Raw genomic sequence first — 27,290 nt, forward strand, 5'->3', positions numbered from 1 at the left:
ATTGCTCAGAGCTCACTCCTGGCTCTGTGTTCAGGGGTCATTCCTGGCGTGGTTCAGGGGACCATGTGTGGTGCAAAGGGTCAAACTAGGGTTGGCTGCATGCAAGGGAAGTGCCTTACCCAGTATACTGTGTCTCCACCCCACACGTTCCTGAGTATCTGGATGTTGTAAGTAGATAGGACTGATCCCAGAAAACAGAATTGGTGGGTCATAAGGACACAGATAATTTAAATTTTAAGGATTGCCCAACTTGTCCTTTCAAAGAGTGGTATCAGTTTATTTATATTCCCCACTCGCTGTAACTTGTGCATGTATCTATTTCTTGACACCAATCCTGGATCACTATCACCCCGTTGTTCATCGATTTGCTGGAGCAGGCACCAGTAATGTCTTCATTTGTCCCTCTCATGTATGCTAGTGTATCCTGATGGCATACTGGGGACTCTTTCAGGGTCAGGGGAATGAGGACCATCATTGTTACCGTTTTTGGCATATCGAGTACGCCACGGGTAGCTTGCCAGGCTCTGTCGTGTGGGTGGGATACTCTCGGTAGCTTGCCAGACTCTCCGAGAGGGATGGAGGCTTTTAGGGCAGCCTCTAATCACCTTTACAGGTGTTTCCTGTTAGGCATATATGCGGGCAAGATACTCTCGGTAGCCTGCCGGGTTCTCTGAGAGCGAGAACTAGAGCTTGGTTTTATAGTCTCTGGATCTTGGCCGTTGATGGGGTTACACGGCATTGGCGGGTGTAACTATATAGCTACTGGAAGATGGGGGATCTGGGTGGAGGAGGCCCAGTCCCAATCTGAGCAGGCTTGGAGATCCTGGATATAATGAATTTTTTTTTGTCAACCTAGATTAAAACATACTATAAAATCTTTAAAAAAATTTTTTTTTGTGCATTCTTGAGCATCTTTTTCCATTGTGTTTTGTTGTGCAGGTATTGTTGGTGAATTCTGTATATACACTTAATGACATTGTGATATCTTAGTTAAAAATTGATTAGTTAAGGGTCAGAGAGATAGTTCAGAGGATAAAGCTCGTGCCTCGTGAGCTGTTGACCCTGTTTCAATCCCTGACAGTGTTTCTGTGGTCTCATGGGCATTGCTTCCCACTCTCCATCCCTGCCCCAAGCCATTATATTAAGGTTTGAGACTTACTAGTTTTATTTTGTAGATGTTATTTTGTTTCATTTTGACTTGGGAGTCACACCTAGGGTGCTCAGAGGCTACCCCTGGCTCTGTGTTCGTGGTTACTCCCAGCCAAAATCACAGAACAGTAGGAAATGTTCAGCCTGTTGAGTTAACTTTCTGGAACCCCAGTAGTTTGTTTTACTTGGAGAATTTTCTGAATTTCTGATTTCTCAAACTTACGTTAATAAGGATGTAAGCAACTGGAAAGTTCTTTGTTTACTCTTTCTCTAGGATTCCAACGTGGCATTCCTGGCAGACACAGTTATATTCTAGGATTCAGTGTGTTGATGTGTTGAACCAGCTGGTTTGTTTATTATCTTACAATAACCTTCATTCTCTTCCTGACAAGATAGGAGATAAGCAAAATAGTGTTTATTGCACGTTATAAGAAACAATAGCTACTAAAACAGGTGCAACCTTTAGGTCGATTTTTGGAACACCACAATGTCTACTGAAGTGACTTGTTTTTATTTATTTATTTATTTATTGAATCACCGTGGGAAAGGTTACAAAGCTTTCAGGTTTAGGTCTCAGTCATGCAAATATCAAACACATTTCCCTTTACCAATACTTTTTTTTTTACCATGAAGAACCCCAATAAAACCCCACCCCCCACCCCTCCCAGTCCCTGTGGGGCAGATGAATTCTAGTTAACACTCTATCTGCTTTGATTAGATTCATTGTTTCAATAAAAGATTCACCACTATTATTTAGAGTTTACACCCCCCCCCCCCCCCCCCCCCAAATCAGACATGCTGAAAAAGCATAGTGACGTGATTTGCTTTCTACAGCTGGGTTCAAGAATTAAATGTTGGTTTTGGATTTCTGCTATTTTACTTATTGACCCTGGAAGTATTTCTACTGAAAGTCAGATAGTTAAGAAATTGGTTTCTGTGCTCTGGAGTCGTGGCCGTGCTGGAGAGCCGCTAGTGGGGGGCAACTGGTGGCCTTGGTAGGGCGTGAAGGGCGGACCGAAACGCCCCCTTCCCATGAGGTTTTAGTCGCCCCCACTCCCCCGGCTCATACCTGCTGTCCACAAGGCTCCCATGTGGCCGCCATCTTTCTTTCCAGAGAGGAGAAGGCGACTGGGGCAACACCCTTTCCCCTCCAGACAGACATGATGGCTTGGATTAACGCATAGTCCTTTCACTTTTCTGCTCCAAGCTGCCGGGTTCTGCATTAAGTCCCTGTGCTTCTGGGGCTGTGGCCGTGCTGGAGAGCCGCTCGCGGGGGGCAACTGGTGACCTCGGTAGGGCGTGAAGGACGGACCGGAACGCCCCCCTTCCCATGAGGTTTTAGTCGCCCCCACACCCCCGGCTCATACCTGCTGTCCACAAGGCTCCCATGTGGCCGCCTGAAGTGACTTGTTTTAAATCTTGATTCTTCTTTGAAAATTTCTCTGGGTAAAGATGGAATCTTTTTTAAAAAATATATTTATCAGCAACTAAAATCTGGGACAAATCTATACTTGAATATAATTTTACTATAATTTTAGATTCTTGATAAAGGAAAAAGGCATAGTTAAATCTTAGTGATTTTTTATTTTTTAATTTACGTAGTTGGGTGCCATTTAGTTCCATTTGGTATTGATTGTTATTTCTGAGCAATTCATGTTTAACAAGTACTTTCTTTACTTGATTTTTGTTTTGGACCATATTTGGTGGTGCTCAGGGCTTCTTCCTGAGCTTTGTATTCAGGGTTACTCCTCCTCATGCTCAGGAGATTGTGTGAAGATAAAACTAGGGTTGGCACCATGCAAGGCAAGCACCTTAACCCTGTAGCATCTCTCCAGTCTTCTTTTACTTTTCATGTATTTTTATTCTCTTGATTTGCATTGATTTTATCACTGTGAAATACAAAGACCGTGATTGAGTTTCAGCCATGCACTGTTCAGAATCAATCCCTCCACCAGTGTCCACTGCCCTCCATCAGTGTCCCTCGTTTTCCAACTGCCCCACCTCCCCACCCCCAGCCTGCTCCTGTGGCAGGCAGCCTTCTCTCCCCCATTGTCCCAGTGTTCCCTTCCCTAACCATCCCCCACCACCCAGTCCAGTGGCAAAGCTTTCTCCTGAAGACCAGTTCTTCTGCTCTTCATTTCTATTGCCTTTGGGCATTTAGTATTCCTCTCTGAAGTTCCTTCACATCCCACATACAAGAGCGATCATTCTAAGTCTGTTCCTTTTCCTCTGATGGATCACTTTCCAGAGCCATCCATGTAGCAGAAAATGGCAAGACTTGATTGTGTGTGTATGTGTGGCGTAGCTTTACTTATTCAGTCATCTATTCTTGGACAATTGGGTTATTTCCAGATTTGGGTTATTATGATCATTGCTGCAAAGAGCATAGGAATGCAGGTGTCATTTCTACGTTGTGCTTTCGTACCTTGGGTTTATTCCCAGGAGTGGGTGCTGGGTTGCTGGAGTTGCTCAATTCCAGTTTTTGAGAAATGTCTGTGTTGTCTTCCGAAAGGGCTGGGTCACTTGCCATTCCCACCAGTAGTGAATGAGGGTCCCTTTTCTCCCCATGTCCTCAATCACACTGGTGGTGTTCCTTTTGATGAGTGCCAGTCACTGTGTGAGATGACATCTCATTATTATTTTGAATTGCATTTGTATGATTAGTGATACAGAATGTTTTTCTATGTGCCTTTTGGCCATTGCTTTTTCTTTTTTGAGGAAGTTTCTGTTCATATTCTCTCCTCACTTTTGATAGCGTTGAATATTTTTTTCCTGTTGCATATTATTAGTGGTTTATATATTTTTTAATATTTACCCTTATCAGATGGGGTGGAGCGATAGCACAGTGGGTAGGGTGTTTGCCTTGCACGCGGCCGATCCGGGTTCGATTCCTCCACCCCTCTCGGAGAGCCCGGCAAGCTACCGAGAGTATCTCGCCTGCACGGCAAAGCCTGGCAAGCTACCTGTGATGTATTCGATATGCCAAAAAACAGTAACAAGTCTCACAATCTGTTGTGAGACGTTAGTGGTGCCCGCTTGAGCAAATTGATGAACAATGGGAGGACAGTGCTACAGTGCTACTTTTATCAGATGAGTGGTAGGGAAGTAATTTCTCCCAATCTGTGGGCTGTCTTTGTATCCTGGGCATTGTTTCCTTTGAGGTGCACAAGCATCTTAATGTATTCCAATTTGCTTCTTTTTAAGTCTTCCAATTGTTTGGTCAGTGACATTTCATCCTTAAAGACACCCTAGTCTCAATGTCAGAGAGTTCTGCTTATATTTTCCTGTGTATACCTTATGGATTCAGGTCTGATATGACATCTTTAATTCATTTTGGTTTTACTTTGTATGTGCCATTAGAAAGAGGTCTGAGTTTATTTAATTTTGCTTGTGGCTGATCAGATTTTCCAGCATTGCTTGTTGAAGAGGATTTCCTTGCTCCACTTCATATTTTTTGCTCCCTTATTGAAAATTTGCTGACCATATACTTGAAAATCTGTCTCTGGACTTTCTGTTCTATTCCATTGATCTGAGGGTCTGTCCTTATTCCAGTATCACACTATTTCAGTTACCGATTTGTAGTAATACAGTTTGAAGTTGAGGAAAGTGATACCTCCCGTCTTCTTTCTCCTTGCTTTGGCACTGGGTGGGGTGTGTGTATGTGTGTGTGTGTGTGTGTGTGCGTGTGCGTGCGTGCGTGTGTGTGTGTGTGTTCATATCGATTTCAGGAGTGTTTGATCTTTCTTTGAAAAATGTCATGGGTATCTGTTTTTTTTTTTTTTAATCCAGCTTCATTCACGGCAGGTGCTGGTATGGGGGTTCACATTTTTTTTTCTTGTCAGTGATTTTGATTGCAGTGAGTGAAACCAAATGCTGACCTGTCATGGGTATTCTTATAAAGACTGCATTGAATTTGTATAATGCTTTGGGGAGCAGTACCATTTTGATGATGTTAATCCTTCCAATTCATGAGCAGGGGATGAGTTTTCATTCCGTTTTTGCTTCTTGTCCTCTTTAATTTCTCGAAGTAGTGTTTTGAATTTTCTTTGTAAAGGTCTTTCACCTTTTTAGTTAAGGCTGATTCCTAGATACTTGATTTTTCTGAGGTAAAATTGTGAATGGGATATTCAAAAAATATCTCTCTTCTATTTCATTATTGCTTATAGGAAAGCTGTGTACTTGTGCATGTTAGTTTTGTAGCCTTCTACTATACAAATCTATTGTGTCTAGGAGCTTTTTTTGTAGAGTCTTTCGGGTTTTCTAAATATAGTATTATCTCATCTGCAAATACTGCAAGGAGCTTCACTTCTTCCTTTCCTATTTGGATACCTTAAACATATTTTTGTACTTAGTTGCTATGGCAAGTACTTCCAGTACTATGTTGAATAGAAGTGGCAAGAGTGGGCAAACTTGTCTTGTGCCTGATCTTTTTTTTAAATTTTCCTTTTGGGGACCATACCCTGCGATGCTCGGGTATTATGCAGGAATTATTCCTGGTGAGTATGGGGAACCATATGGGATGCTGGAGATTGAACACAGGTCCACCACGTGCAAGGCAAGCACCCTACCCTCTGTGCTCCAGCTCCTTGTGCCTGCTCAGAGAGGGAAGACTTTTAGGTTTTCCCCATCGAATATAATGTTTGCTGTGAGTTTGTGGTAAATGACTTTGGGCTTGTGGTTAAATGACTATGGCTTGACTCTTGAGGAAAATTCCTTTAGTTTCCATTTTGTTGAGAGTTTTTATTTTATTTATTTTTTTTATCATGAATAGGTGCTGGATCTTATTAAATGCTTTCTCTGTGTCTATTGTTATGATCATATGGGGTTTTTTTTTCATTGATAAAGGTGTATTACCATTAAACCATCCTTGCATCCCTGGGATGAATCCCACATCTTCATGGTGTATGATCTTTTGGATGAGTCTTTGGATCATTTGCTAATATTTTGTTGAGGATTTTTGCATGTGTTCATCAGAAATATAAGTCTGTAATTCCCCTTTATTGTGGTGTCTCGGTCTTCTTTTGGTATCAGGATAATATTTGCATGTAGAACCTGGAAGTGTTTCTGCTTTTTCAGTTTTCTAAAGGAGCCTGAAAAGGATTGGCAGTTGGTCTTCTTTAAAGGTTGGGAGGGCTGGAGCAATAGCACAGCAGATAGGGCATTTGCCTTGCACGTGGCCAACTCAGGTTCGATTCCCAGCATCCCATATGGTTCCCTGAGCACCGCCAGGAGTAACTCGTGAGTGCAGAGCCAGGAGTACCCCTGTGCATGACCCAGTGTGACCCAAAAAGCAAAAAAATATAAAATAAAGGTTGAGAAGAACTCAGTGGTGAATCCATCTAGGACTGGGCTTTTGTTTTTTGGGAGAATTTTGATTACTGTTTTGATTTTTTCACTTTGTACATGTCTGTTCAGGTATTCCATATCATCTTGGTTCAACCTTGGGAGATTATAGGAATCCAGTAATTTATCTATTTCTTAGGAGTTCTCTCATTTCATGGCATAAAGATTTTTACAGTCATCTCTGATTATCTCATTTCTGTAGTTTCTGTTTTGATGTCACCCCCCCCCCCCTTCATTTCCGATTCAGTTATTTAGGGCTCTCTTGCTTTCTCTCTCCCCCACCCCCTCAGTCTCCTTCTCCTCCCTCTTCCTTACCCGTTCTCTCTCCCTCTCCCACTCCCTTTCTCCTTCCCTCAGGGCTTACTCCTGCCTCTACACTCAGCTATCACTCCTGGCTCTGCACTCAGGTATCAGTCCTGGCTGGCTTGAGGGTCCATATGGGGTGCCAGAGATCAGACCAAAGTTAGTTGTGTGCAAAACAAGCGCCCTACCTGCCAAACTGTTTGTCTGCCCTACCCTCCCCACCCTTATTTATTTATTTATTTATTTATTTGCTAGTGGTTTATAGTCTTGTTTATTTTTTCTTTAGTCTTTTGATTTTTTTCTTTTTTTCTTTTTGGTTTTAGTTTATTAGTTTCTGTTCATAAGTTTTTTTTGTTTCCTTCCTCCTGTCTGCTTTGGTCTCCTCTTCTGGTTATTTTCCAAGATCTTAAGCTGTGAAGTCAAGTTATTTATATTTCTTCCCGATGAATGCTTTCAGAGCTATGAACTTTCCTCTTAACACTGCGTTTGCTATGTCCCACAAGTTCTGGTAGCTAGTGTCCTCATTCTCCTTTGTTTCTAGGAATCTTGATCTCCCCTTGAAATTCCTCTCTGACCCATTAAGTTGTTCAGTAGTGAGAGGATTACTTTCAGGTGTTCTTGTATTTCTTAATTTCTCTTTGCATTTAATTTCTATTTTCAGTTTATCATGGTCTGAGAAGATGGTTGATCTGAACTTTGTGGAGGTATATATTATGGCCCAGAATGGGATCTGTCCTGGAGAATGTCCAGTGTATGTTGGAGGAGTATTTGGCTTTGGGGATTAATAGTATACGCGCACACGCACACACACACACACTAAGCCCCCCTTTTCCACTTCTTTCTTCAAATCCAGTATTTCCGGGGCTGGAGAGATAGCACAGCGGGTAGAGCGTTTGCCTTGCACGCGGCCAACCTGGGTTCGATTCCCAGCATCCCATATGGTTCCCTGAGCCAGGAGTAACTCCTGAGTGCAGAGCCAGGAGTAACTCCTGTGCACCGCTGGGTGTGACTCAAAAAGCAAACAAAACAAAACAAATCCAGTATTTTCTTGCTGAGTTTATTCTAGTTGATCTATCAAGTGGTGATATAGGTGTGTTGAAGTCTGCAGCTCTGATTATGTTACTATTATTGATGGCTACCTTATTAAGGGTCTTATTAACCCTTGTTAAGTGCATATATGTTTAGGAGTGTGAATTCTTCATGATGTACATATCCCATGATCATTAAGAAATGACCCTCTCTGTCTCTTACAACTATTTAAACCTTGAAGTTGTCTGGTGCCAGCAGGGCCAGCCCTTTCGTGGAGGTTGTTTGCTTGACATACTGTCTTAAACCTTTGACTTTCTCTCTGTTCCTTTTTGTTCACATGTGTTTTCTGTAAGTAGCCTAAGGTTTTTTCCTAATTCATCTTGTCACTTTGTATCTCTTAATCGGTGCATTTAGGCCATTGACATTGAGATTATTAGCAAGAGTTTTATGCCATCTTTCTATAGAACTTTGGTTTGTGGGATTTTTTTTGGGGGGGTCTATGAAATTCCTGAGCTATTGCTTATCCATGAAGTTTGTATTATTTCTTCAAATCTGAATGAGAGTCTGGCTGGATAAAGTATTCTTGGTAAGGTTTTTGTTGTCATACTTGTTTTTAAACTATATCCAGCCTTTGTCTTTGGGCCTGCAGGTTCATTTGATAAATCTGTGGTAAACTCTTAAGGACACTTCTTTGTATGTGATTTTCTTCATTGAACTTGTTGCTTTCAGTATTCTGAGTTTGTGGTTTTTGTTATTCTGATTAGGATGCGCCTTGGAGCATTTTTATATGGATCTCTTGTAGCTGGTACCCTTCAGGCCTCCTGAATCTGGGTGCATGCAGGGGTGCATGTACTCTTCAACTCTGGAATCTAATTCTTCCCGTGTCTCTGGGATTTTGATGATTCATGTTACTCGTCTTGAATTTATCCCCAAGTTCTTGTGTGTACTGTTAATGTATTTTGAGACCTTCCATATTCTGCTGTTGTATGAAGATTTCCTGCATCTCATCTTGGAGCTCACTGATTTTGTCTTCTGATGCTGAGAGCTTCCAGTTAGTTTTTCATTTCACCTACCAAATTTTTCAGTTCTGTCATTTCTGCTTGTAGTTTTCTTATTTCTACTTTCATATCCTCTTGTGTGTTTTGGCTCTTCATTCCGTTATTTCTCTGAGTTCATTAAGCATCTCCAAAGAATCTAATTTAGAGCCCCTACCTGAGAGATTATCTGGTTTGTACTGCTTGAGTCTTTGCTCACTAAGCACAGTGGGGTTTTGTTCCGCTTCCCTATTGGTGCCACTTGCAAACTGGGAGTGAGTGTCTCTAGTTCACTGCTTGTGATCCTGCATTACTCTCTGGGTGGACCAGCTGTCAGGTGCTCTCTGCTTTCCCTGTCGAAGCTATCCAACATAATTAATTATTATTATTCATTTTGGGTTTCTTACGCTGGTCCCGGGCTGGAGCGATAGCACAGCAATAGGGCGTTTGCCTTGCACGCAGCCGGCCCAGCTGAGCCGGGTTCGATTCCTCTCCCCATCTTGGAGGTCATGGCAAGCTACCGAGAGTATCTTGCCCGCACGGCAAAGCCTGGCAAGCTACTCATGACGTATTTGATGTGCCAAACACAATAACAAGTCTCACAATGGAGACGTTACTGGGCCCACTTGAGCAAATCCATGAACAACGGGAGGACAGTAATAGTGATGCTATTCCCAGGCCTCATAGACTCCGATTGGTCTGCTGAGATGTTCATTATGTCTGTGGCTCAGGGCGTGCACCCATTAGAGCCCAGAGCCAATGTTCTCTGTGTGGTAGATTATTTGATGCGGGTTACCTGTGTCAGATTTTACAGATCTGTGCACTGGTGCTGGCTAACTGTGCTTTCGTGGTTTAGTTGAGTCTGAGGCTCTGGGTGTGCATACACTGGGCACCCAGAGCCAGCTTGTACTGCTTTGAATTTATAAAGGAAAGATAAAAACTAGGAAGTGAATGATCCATTTAAAGAATTGAGTAAGTTGGAGATAGAGCTGAAAGGGCTGATAGCTTTGCACATGGGAGCCCTGGGTTCAGACTCTTATCACTGCATGGACTCCCTTGCATCTTCCTTGGAGTAGTCCCTGTGCTCCACCAGAGGGTATAGACCTCCAAAATTAAAAAATCAAATTTTACTATATGTTTGTTTCAGTTATTTAAAGATAATTGAATATTTTAATTCATCCACTTGTTGAATTTACGCTTAGTATGCAAAGCCAAGCACATGCGTTGCTTTTCAAGCATGTCAACACAGTTTATATGTATAACTAAGATGTAAGAGCCTCTTTAAGGTTTTAAAATACATCTTCACTAGGGCCGGAGCGATAGCACAGCGGGTAGGGCGTCTGCCTTACAAGCAGCCAACATGGCCGACCCAAGTTCGATTCCTCCGCCCCTCTCGGAGAGCCCGGCAAGCTACCGAGAGTATTCGATATGCCAGACACAGTAACAACAAAGTCTCCAATGGAGACGTTACTGGGCCCGCTCGAGCAAATCGACGATCAACGGGAGGGCCTTTACCTTTTTACCTTTACTTTTTCACAAATATTCTAAGTGGAACTGCCATAAGTGAGTTTTTAAATGTTCTTTTAAGATATTGGTGTATATTTTCTGTATAAATCTTTAAAATTCCTTCAACTTCTAAGTCTTTATTACATTTATATTTTAGGTTTAGATTTTTTTTAAAATAAACTAAAGGGAAAGCTCAAAGTTTGTGAACTAAAGATAAATTTGATGTTATAAAATAAATAAATAAAAATGTTAAAGAAACACACGAACTTATGTTCAAAATTTTTTTCAGTTCATCCAGAGCAGCTTCCTCCGAGGCCATGGATTACATTAAAAGAACGAGACCAAATTCTGCCATCAGGTAAGTAGTTTTTCTTATTTTCTTCTTGACTTTTTTCAGAAATACTTGATACGCCAGTTGGGCTTTGTGATAAAGACCTTAATTTTACCTCCCAAAGGTAGTAAAGTTAAAAGATTACTAACACATAGACTTAAAAAACAACATTAACCCACATTAAGAATAAGAAATTTTCTTTTTTTGGAGAGAGAGAACACAGGGGATTGCCCTGCCACAGAGACAGGGGGGATGGGGGGATGGGAGTGGGAGGGATATTATCCATGGTGGTGGAAAATGGGCACTGGTGGAGGGATGGGTATCTGATCATTGTATAATTGAAACTAAAGCACAAAAAATTGTAAATTTACAACTGTAAAAAAAAATAAAATAAAATAAAATGGAAAAAAAAACAAAAAAAAAGAAATTTTCTTTTTTTAAAATTTTAATTAAAAATCACTGTGAGATATAGTTACAGACTAAGAATAAGGAATCTTCTTCTTAAATTTTAAGCCACTTATGTAATTTATCTTTCTTGAGAAGGTAAATTGGTAACACTTGTTAAAGAATAATTTAGTCTTTAAGTTTACAGTTTCCATATTGGATGCAAACTGTATCAGGTTGGGAGCTTAGAAATGTTATAGGGCGAGTATTTGAGCATTTTTCAGGATGTAATTTAGTAAGTCCAAAACTATAATAATGTAAATATAAACTTTTCTATCTGTATCAGGCAGTAGTCTAATAAAATTAGAAATAACTTTATATCATTTCTAGGGCTTCTTACTGTTTACTAGATGTTTTATTATTGGGAATTCTACTTAACATAAATTGTTATGAATTGGTGAGTCTTCAAATGCCTTTTAAATTTGGGACAGTAATTTTCATTTCTACTTATTTTAAAAACAACAAACATATATTTTATTGTCTTCTACCTCTTCCCCCTCCTCCCCCATACTGCGCAAGAAAATTGAAATCAATCAGCAGTAAAACATCTTAATTTTTAAAGGGTAAAGCAACAGCTTTAGGTTTTTAAAAGCAGTCCAAAGCTGTTGTCTTTCGTTTTGTATGGAAGGGGATTCCCCTGTGGTACTTGAGGACCAGAGGCTGCTCCCGGTGATGCTGGCTCAGCAGTGGAGGCTGAGAGGTGCTGGGGCACAGTGATGTGGAGGGTCATACCTGGTGGCTCTAACAGGCACCATCAGGGATACCTCGACCCTCCGATCTCTACCACAGTCCACCATACTGTGCTCGACCTTGATGGAGCTCAGGGTTCCATGCGTACAAAGTGTGTTCTCTTCCCATTTGAGCTAAAGAGCTATCCCTATGACTTCCTGACCTTTTTTTTTTTTTTTTTTTTAAAGAAAATGATGTGAGAGGATTTAGGAAAATTGTTCTTTGCTTTGGTACTGGACATTGTGGGAAGAGTAACTTGTTATCAATGAGAAATATCATACACAATAAACTTCTGTATCTTCAAGAAGCAGTAATTTTAAAATCACTGTACTCTTGACCTGCGGTATCAGCATGTTCTAAGAGGGTCAGTGTGATCATGAATAGGATTTGTATTATTGAGATGTGCTGATAGTCTAAACAAAAGGATACCTAAGAAAAGGAATATCGTAGGTCAGAACGATTTAATGTATATTTAACTTCTGTATATATGATTAATTGTTCTGATAGTAAAAAAATCTACTTTCGGGGGATAGCACAGCGGATAGGGTGTTTGTCTTGCACGCAGCTGACCTGGGTTCAATATCCAGCATCCCATATAGTCCCCCGAGCACTGCCAGGAGTGTTTCCTGAGTGAAAAGCCAGGTGTAACCCCTGAGCATCTCCGGGTGTGACCCAAAAAAGCAAAAAAAAAAAAAAATCTACTTTTTAGATTTTTAAAATAATTTATTTTTTGAACATGAGTGAATAGAACCTTGAAGAATACAGTTTCCTAATATTTTATACCTGTATTTCCATTAAGGAAAGGAAAAATGGGAACAGGTTTTCTTTAGTAATATGTAGTTAGGGTTTCCTTATTGAAAAATCATTGTATATTTTTCTTGGAATATATGGGATTTCCCTGAGAGAATCTTAGTGCTATAGGAAGAGATTAAAAGTACCTTCTGATGCATAGGGAAATGTGTATGATTTCTCATAACCACAAAACTGTAATGAAAAGCTGTTAGATTTAATTCCAGTACTGTGGGAAAAAGGTCCAGTATTCAAAATAGCCAGCATTTATATTCCTGAGCTAGCTGAAATAAGTTTCTCTTAATAACTTTTCCATCATCTGAATCTGAATCAAGTTCAATCAAGTATTAGATTATTTGCTTTTTGTTTTGTTTTGTTTTATTTGGATGATTCTCAATCATGCATGCTCATTATAATCACCTGAGGTGCTTTGAAAAAATATGAATATACCAAATATACTGACTTTGTAGGAGGGCCCTAGGTAGCTATGCAGATTGATGTAATGGGCAACCAGTATAGACCATAACATTGTTTGACAAGCCCTGGCTTTGTCAAACCAACATGTGAAATCAGTGGGATATTTTGGTTAAATTGCACATTCTCTTTGGGGCCAGAGAGTCTTCATTTCTTAGTTCCTAACTGATGCTGCTGGTCCTTAGAGTACACTTTTCCGCAGCAAATATACCAGCTGCTTTTCACTCCGAGTAGGTTCATGATTCAAGGGCATTTACAAATGAAAATTTAATTTCAGAAGTGAACGTGTGACTTGATAGAAAGGAATCTTTTATGAATTTGTTGGTTCATGTTCTTTATGCTTAAAGCAGTGCGATAGTACATGACCCAAAGGAGTCTGGGTTATTGGTTAATTAAAAATGAACTGAAACAGATGATTTCAATGAAAATAAATAAAAAAATATTTTTCTCTTTGTGCAGAGAAACCTTTTTTCCAGGAAATTAAATACAAAAAAAAGGTCTGATTTAAAATTTTAATCATTTTTTAACTTAATTCTCAAAAAACCTTAGTCTAATCCTAGTAAAAAATAAGACCTTCAATATGAGGGGACCACCGTGCAATTTTAATAGATAAAGTTTAACAGAATCTCTTGCTGAAGCATTTCGTAGTGATATTTGGAATGTATTTGCTTGGAAAAATTTGCCTAATTTTCTCCCTCTGTCTGTTGTTTTTTTTCCTCCCACTTCTTAGCATCATTCACGGTTATGTGTTACAATGTGTTATGTGATAAATACGCCACCCGGCAGCTATATGGCTATTGCCCATCCTGGGCATTAAACTGGGAATACAGGAAAAAGGGAATTATGGAAGAAATTGTTAACTGTGACGCAGATATCATTAGTCTTCAGGTAACACTATAGAAATTAAATTGCCTTTGACTTGAAAGTGAACTAAAAATAACAGAAGATTTGACCTCTGGAGAGATTCTGCCTTCAAGCAAAACTCAAAAGGAATTGTTTTCTATTCTCTTAAAAAGGATAGTTTTAATATGCACGTAAAGCATTTTCACAGTGAAGCTATTTTGCTAAGTATAGCTATCCACTTAGGTACTCATTTACATTTTTAAGTAAAAATGAATTTCGCCCATTATTCAGATGAACAGTTCATGTCAAGGGAAAGTCATCTGACGCTGCTAAAAGAGAAAACTGCGGATTATATCTTTGAGAAATACACATTTAATTTACAATAATGAGATCTATTTTTTATTAGGGGTTTTTGTCTGGGGCCACACCTGGCTGTGCACAAGTATCTCCTTGCTCAGGGGCACTGTCATATGCAGTGCCAGGGATCAAACCTGGTTTGGGTCTGTGCAAGGCAAGTGCTTCACCTGCTGCACTCTCTCTCCAGTCCCTGAGAAATCCTTCTTGAAAACCTGTTGTTCCTCAATAGTAAATGTTTTGAACGTGGAAAAATCAGATTTTTGCCTTCTTTTAAAAATTACCTCTGAAATTTAAACTACTTTGATGCATTTAAAAAAACAATGAATCTAATTGGAGAAGCACTTTTCTATTGAAATACAGTTTTGTTTATTTTGCTTCTTTTCACTACTCAGCTAATGAATAATCAAGGTTTGGGGTAACTTTTAACTTTAAACCATATTACATGATTGTGAGATGAGACAGTACAGGGGCAAAAGCTCACTGCCCGCCACCTCGCTAACCCCAGTTTGAACGCTGGCACTGTGCTGCCAGCAGTGATCCCCTAGCACCGCTGAGTGTCCCCTTCTTCCCCCTACCCAAAAACAAAACAAAACACAACAGCAACAACCAAATTAATGCTGTGGTAAAAAATCCTAAGTATTATAAATTTTTACTATTTTCTCATCATAGCCCTAGAAGAAAATCGTACTTTTAAAGTTATTTTTTTATAGTAAAATCTTTTTTTTTCTTTTGTGCTGGAGTAACTTGGTAATTTTATGACTTTCTGAGGAAATAAAAATTTTTTAAAATTAGGTTTTCTTCTAAACACTAAGAACTGACAATCGGGAGGAGGAGAAAAAACAAAATAAGGTTTATTGTAGTTACTTAATTGCTTGATTTAATATTTGTAGTACTAACATCCTCACTCTTTCTATATTACTAATAATCTTTAAAATCAATTATCTGAACATATAGTAATTGCTTTCTAATTTTTCCTACTTTTGGACAGGCTAGATATTAATTGCTTTAGCATCTTTCCATACTTTTGGACATTTAGACTAATGTCTTTTTACTGTCACAAAATGATATTAAGACCATTAGTATAAATAAATCATCTTCACATTGAATTATTTCATTTTTAAATATTAAAATACGTTATGGGTCAAAGAATGAAATAATCTGCTAATTACTAAATTAAAAGCTTGTTTGATTGGTTCTCAGGTACCTAGAAGTTCCTGAACATACAATTTTTTTGTTGATCTTAAGATTCCCACTTAGTACTTTTCACTAATTGAGAACAACAAATGACTTTTTAATTCTTATATTTGAAATTCACTTTTACCGACATACTTAATCTGTAAGGTAGTGAACACTTTGTTATTCTTGAGAAAATGCAGTATAATGAAATAACTCTAAATTGGGAGTTAAGAGACCTGGGACCCAGCTAGCTGTGTGAGTAGAAAATCATGTTACATTTCTGGTTTTTTCAGGTTTAAAAAGCTGTCATTTGACAATGGCAGTAAGGTAAGATAGCTAGATAATATTTGTTATGTGAATTATTTTGACTTGCATATTTTTCATAACTGCTTTTTCAAAATGCTTTCATTTTTATTTCTTAACCAGAGTATTCCTCCATCATGTTGTTGATAACTTTTCTTTCATCTCAGGAAGTGGAAACAGAGCAATACTTCACTCTCTTTCTGCCAGCATTGAAGGAGCGTGGATATGATGGATTTTTTTCTCCAAAGTCACGTGCCAAAATCATGTCTGAGCAGGAGAGAAAGCATGTGGATGGTTGTGCAATATTCTTCAAAACAGAAAAGTGAGTTAAGGAAATCGTCACAGTGTAAATTTCTTTAATTATCACACATGTTAAAAATTGTGAATGTGGTATTACGGTATTTCTAAATTTATTTTTATGGATACAATGTTCTATTTTTAAAAATAAGTCATACCATTTGATATTAGAAATAGGTGCTCTGAATTTCTGATAATTTTTGATGACCTATTTGAGACTTAACAGTATTTTTATCTTTCATTTTCCTTTTATGAACGTATTCATTTACTTACAACATGTTTACTAAGTGTTATTTTTGTAACAGGTGCTGTTCTCTTGATAGCATAAAGATAGACAACACATAGTTCCCTACTCAGAACTCGAGTAAGAAGTCAACATGTAAGGAAGGATGTAATATAGATAAGATAGACAATAGGTATGTGTAGATAAAGGAGTACAAGGTTGAAAAACATTCATTATCAAACATACAGAAAATATCAGTATTTTTTTCAGGGCTGTTAGTTGATTTAAGTACTATCAGATCATAATAAGAGTGTGCTTAAAGAATAAAAATATTAAATTCTCATATTCAGAAAATAAATGGATTTTATAGAGGTCTAATATAACATAGAATGCATGTTCAGACTGCCTACTTCAGAAGTAAGAATTAAAGGAGAATTAAATGGGTAGGTTCAATTAAGTGTCCTTGAAGTGGTTTTATTATTTTTTTAAAATTTTTTTCTCTTTATATATTCCTCTTCAATTGTAGTATTTTTCTGTGTTAATTAGATGCATTGGCTTTATTTTAGTCTTGTTCTTACATATTTGACATAATGAACTTAGTATTTTCCCGGCTATGTAAGAAAGGTAGGATTTTCTTTTTTTTTTTTTTTAACAGCTTGAGCATTTGTATTTTTGCATTGTAGATCATTTCTTTTTTTTTTAATATAATTTTTTTTTAAACACCATGAGGTACAGTTGTAGATTTACATTTTTTTGTGCTTGGGTTTCGATTATACAATGATCAAATACCCATCCCTCCACCAGTGCCCATTTTCCACCACCATGGATAATATCCCTCCCACCCCCATCCCTCCCATCCCACCCTGCCTCTGTGGCAGGGCGATCCCTTGTGTTCTCTCTCTCCTTTTGGGTGTTGTGGTCTGCAAAAGAGGCTTTGAGTGGCAAACATGTTCAGTCCATAGTCTACTTTCAGGGATTTTCTTATTTACATTTTTTGCATATCAGTCTTCATTATAAAGCTCATGTATCCATTTGACCTTCTCTGAAATGAATTTTTTACAAAGGTCCACCAAAATACAGAAGAATTCTTAAACTGAAATGAAAACAACTTAGACATAATGCTTATCTGAATATTAACTACAGAGTAGAAACAATAAAGTAATTTGAAATAAGGAGACAAGTTTAAGGCACAATAATATAATAACTTGAAATAAGGAAGTAAATTGACAAATTTACCAAGGTTTGCAGCTTGAATTAATGAGTAGATAGTAACTATGAAGCAGCATGTCTTACTACAAAGAAACATCCAATAGAGTGGATAAAGACCTTCATATGTGAAAATATCACTTGTTTCAGAGGGACTAGAGTAGTGTATTTGGCTGTCTGGGGGAGGAAAGTAAGAAATAAAATTATTATTGTTAGAGTAGCATGTATGGAATATGGCTGATTAATTTCTTACTGTATTTTTAATGTAATTATAGTATAAAATAAACATAACAGATTGTAGCTGTCTGCAGGAGTGTTGAAAGCCATATTAACAAAAAGAGTTCTGCAGAGAAGGACGGAGGAATTGAATCCAGGTCGGCCATGTGCAAGGCAAACACCCTACCTGCTGTGCTGTTGATCCAGTCAGATCAGATAGTATATTTATTCATTAATTTTTTAGTACTTTTTTTTGTTTGTTTTTTTTTTGTTTGTTTGTTTGTTTTGTTTCAGTATTTTTTTGGAGTACTGAAGATGTTTATGAAATTTTGTTTTGAGGGTAGTCAGTTTTACCTAGAGAACATTTTTATTTTTTGGGTTTTGGGTTATGCCTGGCAGTTTGGGGGATTTATTTCTGACTGCACTCAGAAATGACTCTTGGCGGAGATTGGGGGAATCAGAATGGGTGCCAGGGGTTGAACTGAGGTCAGCTTCATGCAAGGCAAGTTCCATACCTGCTGCACTATCTCTGGCCCCTACAAAACATATTTTGAATGTGACTTTTTCCGCTTCTTTTTCTTAGTCTAAGCTACCTCAAGCCTCAAAAACTTTCTGATTGGTTTTCCACTTTGTGGAAATTCATTTTCCAAAAAGCGGCTGGATTTATTTAAAATAAAAAGCTCTAAATCAAATAAATTATATCCTTGTTTAGAACTCATCTTCAAAACCATTTAATACCATTACATTTTTTTCCCAAGCCATAAACCTGCAAAGTTCTTGGCTTTGGGGGCCTTTCACTTTTCTGTCTCTGAAATGTTCTTTAATTCCATTTTTTGCCTTAATACTTCTGCATTCTTTATGTTTTAGCTTAAAGGTCAATTCTTTGGAATAGAGAATGGAAACTACTCTCCTTAATCATTATGGATTAGAAATAGACACATTACCCAACCCTTCATTCCTTTCAATACATTTGAGACATTCAGAATTAGAGCAGAGAGAGGAATACTGTTTCATTTAATACACTCAACTTAGGTATATGTAGAAGGTCTTAGTAATTCTGTAATGCATGTGCATGCTTCTGTTTCAAAAGCTAGGAGAAGTGTGAGTTGGGGGCCTGTTCAAAGGAGGGGGAAATGTCTTCACTAACACCTCGTGAAAAGCAGCAGTAAATATTCAATAGGTTTTGGACAATTATACGTATTTCAAAAATTAATAAAATTAGATTTAAAGAGATTACAGTTTGCTGTTAAAGATTAGACAAGACTTAGTTCTTCACTTCTTACACCGCTGAAATACTTAATTTGACACTATGGAAAGAAAATACTACTAGTACTCAAACTATATGGCAGGGAGAGCCGTTATTTATTTTATAAAATTTGTTCCTCTGAACACTTATCTACGACCAATTCTAGATTTCTAGTAGAAACCAGATGGAAAAATTGGCAACAATTAGATGAGAGTCTTTTTCTTTCTTTCTTTCTTTCTTTCTTTCTTTCTTTCTTTCTTTCTTTTCTTCCTTTTCTTTCTTTTCTCTTCTTTTTTTTTTTTTTTTAAGTCTCCATAAGTAGTAAGAATAAAATGCAAACAGGGTAGGTAGGTAGGTAGGTAGGTTTTTTTCGGTTCTTTTTCATTAAGTTTATGACTCAGTTTGGGTTGCATTCACCTTTTAGTATCAGAAAATCCCATCAGTAGTTAAAGGGCAATTTTTTTCTTCACAGGAAGTTCTGAAATGGCTGTCCTGAACTGGTTCAGTTTCTTCCCCCTCCTTTGCAATAGTTTTTAGTCTTTATGGCTTCTTTTCACATGAGCAGTGCTGTGAAATGGTATAGAGAGATTTATTTCATCTTTGTTTTCTAGATGGTGCTTCCAAGAGAGTTTTTACAGTAGTCAGTCTTACTTAAGTCTCATTGGCCAGAACTATTTATCAAATAGCAACTTGCACCTAGAATATGACCAGAGAGACAGTGAATGGTGGTGTCTTTTTTTTCTTCTCCTTTTCCTTGGCACATTTTAGCATGATAGTCCTGAGTCCCTAAGATTGTAATATTCTTTGTGTCTTTTAGATTTACATTAGTGCAGAAACATACAGTGGAATTTAACCAAGTGGCAATGGCTAATTCAGATGGATCCGAAGCTATGCTAAACAGAGTAATGACAAAAGATAATATTGGTGTTGCTGTGGTATTAGAGGTCCACAAAGAACTATTTGGAGCAGGTGAGTCAATTTAAGTACTCTTTCTAAAAATAAACACTGTCTCAAGTGCAAATACTTGCACTTATTTATTGCATAGTTACTGGCTTTGGAGAAAAGTTAAGGGGAGATAGCAGGAAATAGCACTAATTGTACAAAGCATAAGTTTCTTGGGTTATTACTAGGTAATCTATAAAAAGGAAAGTCCTTAATATGCTGTTTCAAAGGTTATTTTAAATAGGAAATGTTTTTGTTGAGCTGAATTTGGAAATTATGATGACTTGGTTCTCTTTTTAACTGTATTTTTAGCTTCTTGATTGTGAAATCTTTTTGTCTTTAAGGTTAAGTACTTGGCACATTTTCTCTAGCTTCTTTGTTATATCTCAGTCATTGTCAGGGAAAAAGCAGTATCTTTTATCTACCTGATGATACTTTTACATTTTAGATTATTTATAGCTTCTTCAAAGTCAGAAACTTAATGTGCTTTGCATATTCAGACCTTCCTTGCGATTTCCTCCCTTTCACTTCTTGTCTTTGAGCATTTCCTTGTTTACTTGGACTTTTTCCCTGTACTTTGTTATAAAAGAAAAGTTTTTGCCTTGAGTATACATTTGTGTTATTCAAACTAATGTTTCCAAAATTGTGCAATGCCACTGGCTCTTTAGGGAGTGAATAATAGCTGGTGCAATTGGGGGAGAGGGCAATGCTTCCTGTTGTTTTAAAAGATTTCCAAGTGGGATGCTAAGCGGTTTGTCAGTTTTGTTATGTTTTTCCTTGAAAAGGAGGCAGACAGTAGACTAGATAATTTTGAAAACCTCGAATTCAAATCATGCAAATCTTGTCAGTCTCCTTTTCTCACTATTCTGCAGTTTACCCATCACCAAAGACTAAAATGAGATTTTCAATTTCCTTTTTTAAAAAAATTAGCCATTCTATTTTTATTTTTCTGTATGTCCTTTCCCAGTCTCATTCTTTTTTTTTTGCCTTTTTTTGGGGCACTCCCAGTGAGGCTCAGGGGTTACTCCTGGCTTTGCAATCAGGAATCACTCCTGACAGTGCTCGGGGAACAATATGGGTTGCCAGGGATCAAACCCAGGTCGGCCACATGCAAAACAAACACTTTACCCACTGTACTGTCGCCCCGCCCCCCACCCAGTCTCATTCTTAACAAAATTTGACACTTTCTAGGTAATCTGAAAACAGAATTACATTTTTTGAATTTTACTTTTGATTTGGAGAAAAATGATTATAAATTATATAGTATACACTATCATATTCTGACATTTTTATTTTAATCTTAGAAGACTTAATATTTTACTTATTTATTTATTCATTTATTTATTGGTCACACCCAGCAATGCACAGGGGTTACTCCTGGCTCATGCACTCAGGAATTACTCCTGGCAGTGGGATGTGTTTCCATTTCCTAGTGTCCTCTCTTATTTCTTGAAGTAGTGTTTTGTAATTTTCCTTGTATAGGTTCTTCACCTCTTTGGTTAAGCTGATTCCGAGGTACTTGATTTTCTGAGGTACTATTGTGAACAGGATTGTTTTTTGTAACGTCTCTTTCTTCTCTTTCGTTATTTGTATTTGCCATGGACTTTTGGGTGTTGATTTTGTAACCTGCCACTTTACTATACCGACCTATTCTTTCTAGGAGCTTTTCTGTAGAGTCCTTAGGGATTTCTAAGTATAGTATCATATCATCTGCAAATAGTGATAGCTTGACCCCTTCCTTTCCTATCTGTGTACCCTTGATATCTTTTTCTTGCCTAACTGCTATGGCCAGGACTTCCAGTACTATATTGAATAGGGGTGGTGAAAGCAGGCAACCTTGTCTTGTTCCCTATCTTAGAGGGAAGGTGTTTAGTTTTTCCCCATTGAGAATGATACTTCCCTTGCACTTGTAGATGGCTTTGACTATATTGAGGAAATTTTCTTCGATGCCCATTTTGCTGAGTGTTTTCATCATAAATGGGTGCTGGGTCTTGTCAAATGCTTTCTCTGCTTCTATTGATATGATCATATGGTTTTTATTTCTTTTATTGATATGATGAATTATGTTGATTGACTTGCGAATGTTAAACTATCCTTGCCTCCTGGGATGAATCATACTTGGTCATGGGATATGATTTTTTTGGATGAGACGTTGGATTCTATTGGCTGATAATTTGTTGAGGATCTTTGTATCTGTATTCATCAGGGATATCAGCCTGTAATTCTCTTTCTTTGTGGTATCTCTGTCTGCTTTTGGTATTAGGGTGATATTTGCTTCATAGAAACTGTTCAGAAGTGTTTCTGATACTTCAGTTTCGTGGAAAAGCTTAAAAGAGGATTGGGAGTAAGTCCTCATTAAAGATTTGGAAGGATTCACTGGTGAATTCATCTGTGCCAGGACTTTTGTGCTTGGGGAGACTTTTTATTACTTTGCAACTCTGTTAATGGTTGCATAAATACAGTGTTCCAGTACCACACCCTCCACCAGCATGTTCCCGTCTCTACCTGTTCCCATCTCCTTCCCCTTTCCTGGTCTCCACCATTGTAAACTCAGTTCTATACATCAATTCTTGGGGGCAGGCTTTCAATATTTAATACAGTAAAATTTATAACTGAAGATGATGCTTCTCGGAAGCGGACAGCTTAGATAATTTTGCCTAAGTTTTTATCTTATCTAATTGATTTTAAAATTATTGTTATTTCTGTCACATATAGTAAGTGCTTTAGTTACTTGTTTACTCAACATTGAAGATACAGTTTTAGAAGGAAGTCTCACCAAACTAGTAGACTTAGAAAAATTGGTTGTTTTCTGTTTGTTTTACACAGTTTATAATTTTAGTAAAATATTTAAGAGGTATTTCTATGGAAATTTCAGTAGCAAGATCAGTTTTGTGTCTGTACTACTATTCCAGCAATACAAAGTAAACGAGTCTCCTTGTCTCCTTGGTACCCTCAGAGTAGCTCTTATTTTCTTTACACATTACCAACATATAGAATATATGTGTGGTTTTAATCACCGTCATGCATATTAGTTTTTTGCCTTACATCTTTGTCAGTACGTGTTAACTAAGTTTAATTCTAACAGTTTTTAATGTATTTTACTATCCCTATCTGCTATTTATTTTGACACATTTTGGGGGGCAGGGCAGGGAGGGTGCAGATAATCTAAAAATTTTCTGTTTGAGTATCTCATTGTTTAAATGAACCCAACCATCCAGAGGATAAGTGCCAGGCTCAAAACCCACACTAAGTAGTCATAAAAACCAGGGCTAAATCTTTACCAAGAGTTCTCATTTTGAGAGCACACAACTACTTATCGTTTAAAAAATGACTTTATTTGGGTCTGTATTATGAATTTAGGTAGCAAATTGACTTCCTTATTTTTACTGCCTCTTACTACTGATGTGCTGTCACTAATGTGCACAGAAAGTACTAGATGTGGGAAGAAATTCATCTTAAGGCTTAAATAACTCAGTACCTGGAAACCTGCCTCAGTAGGTTATTATGATATTTAAAGGGTAGCGATCAAGTGTTCCTTTACACCAAGAATTCAGCAAATTAAGATACTATAATAAAGTGTTGATTATATCACACTGTGATGCCTAACTTGGACACAGAGCAGGAGTCTGTAGCTTTCTGTAAAGAGCCAGAGTATTAACATTTCAGGCTGTGGTGGTGCTACATATGGTCTCTATCAAACTTAACATTTTTTTTTTTGGTAGACTCTTTAAAAAATGTAACACCAGACCAAGATTATGTATTGAAAAACAGGTGGCATGCCAAATGTAGCCTATAGATTACTGTTTTTTATTTGTTCATTTGTTCAAACCATTTTTTTTTTTTTTGAGGCATTTGGGATTTACGGCACTGTCTGTTATGCTTTTCAAGTGTATGTTGTTCCAGCGCCACACGCGTAACCAGAAATGGGCTACTGTTGCTGACACTTATCTTTGGGAATAATTTCTTTCTTTTGTATTCCCAGAATCCAAGCACTTAATTTCGTTTGTTTTTTGGGCCTTACCCAGCAGTGCTCAGGGCTTGCTCCTCCAGGCTCTGTGCTCAGGCATCACTCCTGGTGGTGCTCAGGCGATTACATGGGTGCGGGGATTGAACCCGGGTTACTGCATGCAAGGCAGGTGCCTTACCTGCTATACCATAGCTTTGGCCCCAGAAGCTGAGCATTTTAGCTTCTAAGGACTGCTTTAGTAGATAGAAGGGGAAATAAAAATCAATGGGGAAAAGTAAAGCTGTGGCTGTGGGTTTTGGGAGACAACTTCAAGATATTCTGCCCTTCACTATAATAACCTTATCCTTGTTCCAATGTTTAACTTTAGGTATGAAGCCTATTCATGCTGCAGACAAACAGCTGCTTATCGTGGCTAATGCCCACATGCATTGGGACCCAGAGTATTCTGATGTGAAACTCATCCAGACCATGATGTTTGTCTCAGAGGTTAAAAACATTCTGGAGAAAGCCTCTAGTAGGCCTGGCAGCCCAACTGCAGATCCTAATTCCATCCCGCTGGTGCTATGTGCAGATCTTAACTCATTGCCAGATTCAGGTAATTGTAACAGCACTTCTCATTGCTTTTCTGGATAGGGCACACCCAGTAGTATGCAGGTGCCATTCCCAGTGGGAACTCATGTGATGCCAAGGATAGAACCTGGCTTCTTTTTTGCAAAGCATGTGGGAAGAAATTCATCTTAAGACTTAAATAACTCAGTACCTGGAAACCTCAGTACCAAAGATTAGGAGCTAGCTGGCCTTCCGACTCCTAGGACTCTCACCCCTACATTGAAAGTGGAAAGAACTGTTACCAGAACTTGGAAAAAATGAAAGAAGGAGAGGGCCACATCACAAGAGCAATATCTTAAGTTGATTGATCCTTGACTAACCAGTAAAGAGGAAGCCAGGGGATCCATAACCCTATCTCACTCTGCGTCTGGCCTCTCACCTCCTTCCTGTTCTTAATTCTTACAACTAAATGCAACTGGAAAGTAGAGATCATCTTCTGAGAAATGATATAGGAGGGAAGATGGTCTGAAGAGACAGCAGATAGTGTTCAGCACAGGTAGCTGCCTAGTTCTAATAATAGGGCAACTTTTAAGCAGCACTGTAGCACTGTCATTCTGTTGTTCATTGGTTTGCTCGAGCGGGCACCAGTAATGTCTCCATTCGTCCCTGTTGTGTGCTAGTGTAGCCCAATGGCGTCTGCTTGCTCCAGGAACACGAAGTGAGACTTGTTACTGTTTTTGGCGTTTCGAATACTCCACGGGTAGTTTTCCAGGCTCTGCCGTGAGGGCGAAGCTCTCCAAGAGGGATGGAAGAATCGAACCTCGGTCAGCCATGTGCAAGGCAAACGCCCTACCTGCTGTGCTATTGCTCCAGCCTAACTTCTAAGTAAATTCATTAAATTTAATTGAATCCTGGTAAAAGGTACAGGAGAGTAATCAGCATTCTCCTGGGATTCTCAAGTATTGCTTAAGTTCTACTGAACTACTTTTTCCCTAACATAATCTTAGACCATTATTAAAAATTAGCTCTGTGTTTTAGATACCAAGTTTCAGAGATAAAAAATTAAAAGTTCTTTCATTTACTATTATCAGTTCATAATTTAAACTTTTTTTTATTTCCAGTTGTTTCAAAATTTCAAAATATTTAAAAGTTTCTACAGGGAATATGAAATAAATGCTAAGAGTTCTAATATTTTTAAAGGTCACAAAACTAGAAAACATCTTTTTTCCTTTGCATAGAAACTGTAATCCTTTAACAAAATTTTTAGCCTGAAACCTCAGTGACACCTTACCATGTCCCTGTTTCTTAATTCTTTACTTATTTTTATGCACCCAATTTTTTGGGGAAGGTACTCCTGGTTTATATCACTGTATATATTGTTAGGAGTATAGAGAGATTGATACTTTTTCAGATGCATTTTTTACACCAGGGCCACCTCCTAAGTATAATTCTCTACCTACTACAGTCCACTGTGCTAACTCAATTCTTTAGTCAGAATCCAAGGGGATTTATTTTGTTTGAACTTTGTTCTCTTAGTTTCTTTATATCCCATATTTGAGCAGTGTTATTAGTATTTGCATTCTCCTTCTAATTTTTTCATTTAGGGTTTATGTTCTATGCAGCAAAAGGCAAGTTTTTTCTTAATTCTTTTTCCTTGAGTTTACTTACTACAAATTACCCTTATCTCATCTGATTTGTTTAAGCCTGTGAGCTTTCATTGGCATTACAATTTAGGATTAGATGTGTCTGAAAGACTGAATAGGATCATTCAAAAAAGAATACTTCAGAGGCCAGAGAGAGTTAAGGTGCTGGCCTTGTCAGCACCCCATCTGAGCCTGCCAGGAGTGATCCCTGAGCTCAGAGCTAGAAGTAAGCCCTGAGCACAGTAGGGTGTGGCCTCAGAACAAAACAGAATATTGGTACTATGTACTTAAGTATGTTGCAATTGCACTGGTTTTTAGCTTTTTTACACTAGTAAAACCTGTACCAGTCCCTGAATGAGTGATTGAAAACCATTACCTAATGTAAAATATTCTTTATGGTATTAGAATGAAAAATGAAAAAACTCTGTCTTGCTCAAAATAATCATTGCCTACCTTAAGCTGACATTAAAGTGTGGAAGGGCCATATTTTTAAAAATATATTTTAAAAGGCTCGAGCGGGCCCAGTAACGTCTCCATTGGAGACTTTGTTGTTACTGTGTTTGGCATATTTTAAAAGTTTTTGATGGCATATGCTATAATTTATATATTTCCCACATAATTGGTTGCAAAACATCCTGAAATACTAAAGAGATGATGCTCTGAGAGCATCTTCTAAGAGCCTTTAAAGTCAAGACCGGTCACTGACACTGTAAGCTTTGGTAATAATTTTTTTCTCTGGTACTACTGGGCTTGAACCCACGGCCTCATATAAAACAAGACCTATGCTTTACTGCTGAGCTTTACTCCTTGCAAATAATCTTTAATCTGAAGAACCATTAAGAAAAGTGAGGCTATTTGTGGGTGATTCTGATATTTTGCTGCAGATAAGCATATACCCTTCAGTTTGATTAAATTCTTATATGAGATCATTATTTAAGTTTTGTTGTTTGTTTTGGGGCCATTCCAGGTGGTTTTCGGGACTCACTACTGACCCTGCTGTCTCAGGAGTCACTTCCTGCAGACTCCTGGGTCATATGCGGTCCCAGGGATCTAACCGGGGCCAGCCACTTGCAAGGCAAGCACCCTACCTACTGTACTATCTCTCAAGCCCCGGATAATTTGATTTTTAAAATTTGAAACAGCAAAAAATGAGCAGTATTCATACGCCACTTGAATATGGTCCAGTCACCT

At 38.1% G+C, this 27,290-nt stretch overlaps 1 protein-coding gene across 3 annotated transcripts in view; it reads left to right on the forward strand.

Moving 5' to 3' along the window:
• The window catches only part of CNOT6L (CCR4-NOT transcription complex subunit 6 like), a 111,051-nt gene that overhangs the window by 70,099 nt on the left and 13,662 nt on the right, over window positions 1-27,290 (forward strand). For all 3 annotated transcript variants that reach the window (XM_056111132.1, XM_056111130.1, XM_056111131.1), the window contains 5 exons: window positions 10,654-10,722; window positions 13,862-14,019; window positions 15,978-16,132; window positions 19,816-19,967; window positions 24,275-24,502. In XM_056111132.1, the coding sequence (XP_055967107.1) occupies window positions 10,654-10,722; window positions 13,862-14,019; window positions 15,978-16,132; window positions 19,816-19,967; window positions 24,275-24,502 (762 nt within the window). The remainder of the gene's footprint in view (window positions 1-10,653; window positions 10,723-13,861; window positions 14,020-15,977; window positions 16,133-19,815; window positions 19,968-24,274; window positions 24,503-27,290) is intronic.

The sequence above is a fragment of the Sorex fumeus genome, unplaced genomic scaffold (genome assembly GCF_029834395.1).
Source record: "Sorex fumeus unplaced genomic scaffold, SorFum_2.1 ptg000013l, whole genome shotgun sequence".
NCBI lineage: Eukaryota > Metazoa > Chordata > Mammalia > Eulipotyphla > Soricidae > Sorex > Sorex fumeus.